This window comes from Galeopterus variegatus, unplaced genomic scaffold (genome assembly GCF_000696425.1).
Source record: "Galeopterus variegatus unplaced genomic scaffold, G_variegatus-3.0.2 Scaffold5181, whole genome shotgun sequence".
Classification (NCBI taxonomy): Eukaryota; Metazoa; Chordata; class Mammalia; order Dermoptera; family Cynocephalidae; genus Galeopterus; species Galeopterus variegatus.
Genome location: NW_007731292.1, coordinates 39,221 through 44,263, shown reverse-complemented (window position 1 = coordinate 44,263; position 5,043 = coordinate 39,221). Strand labels below are relative to the sequence as shown.

At 37.6% G+C, this 5,043-nt stretch overlaps 1 protein-coding gene across 1 annotated transcript in view; it reads left to right on the top strand.

The window, feature by feature from the left end:
* Nucleotides 1–4,325, top strand: part of PRKD1 (protein kinase D1) — a 93,763-nt gene extending 89,438 nt beyond the window's left edge. The window contains exons 14-15 of the mRNA XM_008589072.1: nt 2,463–2,548; nt 3,353–4,325. Of these exons, the coding sequence (XP_008587294.1) occupies nt 2,463–2,548; nt 3,353–3,571 (305 nt within the window). The 3' untranslated portion in view covers nt 3,572–4,325. The remainder of the gene's footprint in view (nt 1–2,462; nt 2,549–3,352) is intronic.
* Nucleotides 4,326–5,043: the final 718 nt, after the last annotated feature.

Here is a 5,043-nt window from a genome sequence, read left to right as displayed (position 1 = left end):
CCGAGGGTTGCGATCCCGTTGCCGGTCCCCGGTATGGGTGTGACACCGAGGGTTGCGATCCTGCTACTGGTCAGTAAAAAAGACAAAAAAAAAGGGGGAAAAAAATGGGTTTCCTGAAAGGCATTTTAGATGGCAGTTAATACTGAATTGTGTGAGACTTGATTAATAAAAAGGATGTTTTAAGAATTCCAGAAACAGCAACAAGTAGAATGGACCTCTCAAATACAGACCCATTTTCTCAGTAACACCGGATTCCAACATTTAACTACAGGTTCAACATGTAATACTTAATTTTTTCTGTTTTCTACTGCCAGATCCACAAATGTATTTACACACACACACACACGCACACACACACGCACGCACGCACGCACGCATATCCCCTCTAATTCTCTCCTTATGCCCTAAACTATTTTCTCTTAGAAATACTTGTCTTTCCTTGCTGCACTTATCAGGCCACTCAGGTACTGTGGCGAGTCTTGTGATTGTACGCTTCATTCAGCAAACAATTTTTTCATCTCCACATATTCCATTCCCTTCAGCTGCTTCTAGGTTCTCCTCTGGGAGTACTTCCCTCCCATTAGGCAGTGAGGTTCACTGTTGGGGCCCATTTGGGCACAAACCAGACCTTTTGTTGAGTTACTGTACTCCTACCTTCCTAATTATAGAATTTGAAGCAGAATGAGTGAATTAAACACGTGTATTTATTCCCCGCAGTGTCTGCGGAGGGAAGTGTAGTGCTGTGACATGCTTACAGTAGCACATACGCTTTCCCTCACCCTTGTCCTCCATTTTTGCTGTGTGACTCCACAGCAGCAAGAACGGAAGGTGCACTTTACTCACCAGTGAGTAAATCATGTGAATGGATGTTTTAAAGTACATGCCCAATACAGTTTACTGAGAGAACTATACTCTCAAAAGCTCTCTGAGAACACATGCTTGGAATTTGAAATTGTACTAAGTACTGTGTTTCCTCAGGTATCCTAGCTAAGGCAAAAGTGTATAGGCATAGCTGACATTTTAAACATCTGCTGTTACATTTAATTTCCCCAATCAGAGGAATCTTCGGTGTTTGATTCTGTAGCCCTTCAGTGCAGGCAAATACTTAGATTGTTAGCACCAGAGAGACACAATACTAGATTACCAAAAGGCTGTGGAAATCACTTCCCTTTGCCTAATAATGAGAAGTATTCTGATTCATTCTGACTTGCGGGAAGCAGTCTTTGTTCCTTTGGACTCATGTGACAGTCTGTATTTTCAGGTTCATACAGGTTGACATGGAACAAACGATGGAGTCAAAGATTCCTGATTCAGAACTTAGTGGTTGGGGAAGTTGGAGAATTCACATTTTTTAAAATCAGCTGCCAATTTGATTAAGATTTTTTGTAGAAAGATTCATATTTTAGACATAATGCTGGGTAGGTTAAGGGTGAGAATTAACTCTCTGAAATGTAAACACTTCGATTAGGTTGGCAGATTTCACTAAGCTTTTTTAGGGAAGAAAATACTAGCATGAAAGAAAGAAATATGGAAGTTATTACAAAAATGAGTGGCAAGTGTAAGGTAATGACTTAAATAATGAACTATTAATGTTATAGGTTGAAAATATAATTTGCACAAAAAGTAAGAACTCCATCACATGGTGCTATGGGTAACTAGGATGCTTTGTAGATTGCATAACTAAAAGAATCACTTTTTCTTCCCAGATTATAGTCGTAGGAGCCCCACTCAGAGGCAGAGTACTAGGCTGGATGGACTGTGATTCTAACCCTCATAGAACAATTCTTTTTAGACAGGTTTCTTTCCTGTCTTCCCCTAGGAAGTAAATGAAAGTTGATATAATTCCAACTCATTGGTTTTTTCTGTTTGTTTGATAGTTTTTTAAAGCAAAAGCAAAGTGAAAAAAATAAGAGTTTTCTCCTTGGGGCATTGTTTTTTAGACTTTAAGTTTATCCTCAGACATGAACCATGTTATGCTGTATTTTTTTCCATATAAATGTGATGTCCAGATGTCTGACATTTAATTCAGTACTATGAGGCTCATTATGTGTATCCATATATGAAACCCATTTTATAAAAAATTAATAAATGCTTTCTCTTGGGTATTAGTTTTATTCTGCCATCAGTGCAAGACATATTTAAATAATGTGTGTTTAAAAAAAACACTTCTACACTAAAAAAAATGTATTAAAGAGTAGACAAATTGAAATTCACATCATACTCATAACAGACTCTAATACTCCTTGCTCCATAATTACTTTCAACTTCATTTTTTAGTACCCAAAATAAAATGAAGGCCGAGGTACTAGATAATTCTCAAGAGGAATTTTTTCAGGTTCTGGTGCCTGTTATCACTGTGCTGCATTTAACTGTGAAATAGCAGATGTGAAATAAACTGTAAATGAATTATACATATGTTCCATATTTGCCATTTATTTTTACCAATAATTGATTTTTTTCAGCCATTGATCTTATCAATAATTTGCTGCAAGTAAAAATGAGAAAGCGCTATAGCGTGGATAAGACCTTGAGTCATCCTTGGTTACAGGTAAAAATCAATCATTGATTCTTCTCAGTTGAACGGGCTTCTAAATATTTTAATATTATATGTGGGAATTCTTTGTGATATTTTTTTAAAGGGTAATTCTAATATCAATTTGTTTGCCAAAATGCATGCAGCTCCTTAGGATTTAACAACAGTTTAGTGCTTCTAAACCTTTCTCTACTAGGAAAATTTGACAGGAGAGATACACATATATGTACACATGCACCAAAACCACAAAACAAAACAAAAAACCCAAGGATCATAACAGAACTTAGAGGGCCAGGTTTCAAAAGCATCTCTATGTGTAATCCTAATAAATGTCCAAATACAGGCCCATCTGATCATGAACTGTACTCATTTGGAAGCTGTATTTTTAAATCCTAGGCCATCATACATGGAGCAAATGCATGGCAAATGTAAAGCATGTGCACGAGCTTGTGTTCTCTTAAATATTTATTTTCACATTAAACTTAAAGCTTAGAAAAATGATACTCTGAAATACTGAAGGATTATTTGTAGGCATTCAATTTCAAAGGAATACCACCATTCCTAATTGCTTGGCTGCAAGCATTAATTGCCCACTTTCTGATCCGTGGTGTCATATAAACAGTATGTATTTGCAAAGGTTAGGCAAATAGGATGGCTTCAGTGCTGATGCTGTCACTTGAGGATATGTGATGAAAGATGTAGCACTGTTAGAGTGGAAGAAAAAAGGGTAACTCATAGATTGTGGGAACTGACAACATATGAAACAGCCTGTGGAGTTGTAATGATCTCTATAGTAATATTTTGGAATTTCTTCTTCAGGACTATCAGACCTGGTTAGATTTACGAGAGCTGGAATGCAAAATCGGGGAACGCTATATCACACATGAAAGCGACGACTCCAGGTGGGAGCAGTATGCAGGTGAGCAGGGGCTGCAGTACCCTGCACACCTGATCAATCCAAGTGCTAGCCACAGTGACAGTCCCGAGAGTGAAGAAACAGAGATGAAAGTCCTCAGTGAGCGTGTCAGCATCCTCTGAGTTCCATCCCCTATAATCTGTCAAAACACTGTGGAATTAATAAATACATACGGTCAGGTTTAACATTTGCCTTGCAGAACTGCCATTATTTTCTGTCAGATGAGAACAAAGCTGTTAAACTGTTAGCACTGTTGATGTAACTGAGTTGCCAAGACAAATCAACAGAAGCATTTGTATTTTGTGTGACCAACTGTGTTGTATTAACAAAAGTTCCCTGAAACACTAAACTTGTTATTGTGAATGATTCATGTTATATTTAATGCATTAAACCTGTCTCTACTGTGCCTTTGCAAATCAGTGTTTTTCTTACTGGAGCCTCCTTTTGGTAAGAGACAGAACCTATCCATGAAATTGTTCTGTGCAGTGTGTCCCACTGGTGGTGTCGTTGTAAACAAACTCTTGAAGAGTGGATGTATTACCAGTGTTCTATGAACAACTCATGTGGAAAAACAAATAATGGGAGGGGAGGTATAAAATTCTAAGACATAAATGCATGAAAGAGTTTTACTGTATAGTTTCAACTCCTTGGCCTGCCTGATGTGCCTCAGTATGTTGATACTCAACTAAATGCACCGAGGCACACAGGGTCTACTGCTCTTAAGCCTAAATGCCTTAGAAATGTAAACTGCCATATATAACATATATTTCCCCCTTTCTTATGATATCCTGCTGTAATGTGGAAAATCAGCAGCTAAGCAAACTTTTGCCTTTGTGTATTTTTCAATAAGAACAAATAAATATTCTTGTCAAAATATGCATCCATCTGATTGAATTATTTCCATATATAGTCCACACTAGTATTTTCAGGCCAATTAGGAAGAGAGGTATCTGCTCAAAAGCAGAAAAAAGTCTAATGATTGAGAATTTACCCTTTTCTACTCTGAAGTGGTAAAAGTATGTTTCAAAGTGGAGTGAAGCCATTCTGTCTTGCACGTCATCTTGTTTCCAATAGAAAAAAAGGCTTTCAAGGGATAAAATAACCAGAGCCAAACAGGATACTTTGAGGCAAAAGTAAGAATATTGCAAGTAGCAGTTTCAGTGTGGCTTCCTGATTTAGTCCATATAAGCTAGGAATTTACTAGAATACTGGCTTTAGTTTCTTTTTGTATTATCTAAACAAGACAGATCTGAGGTGAACTACAGAAGCACATAAAGACTAGAAAATAATCCCTACAGAGAAAGCCAACTCAAGATTCTACAGCCTAGAGAACAGAAAGCTGACATTGGATCTCATAGGCTATCTGTGTGGAGTGGATAATGTCTCTAGGGGTACTCTACAGCCTAGAGAACAGAAAGCTGACATTGGATCTCATAGGCTATCTGTGTGGAGTGGATGTTTCTAGGGGTACTGTGTGTGTGTGTGTGTGTATACCCAAGTGAATATGCATACACAAGCATACAGACACATATCAAATTGACAGAGTAGAATATGTTAATCAGTAAGACAATGACCTTTTTGCCAGCCTAGGGAT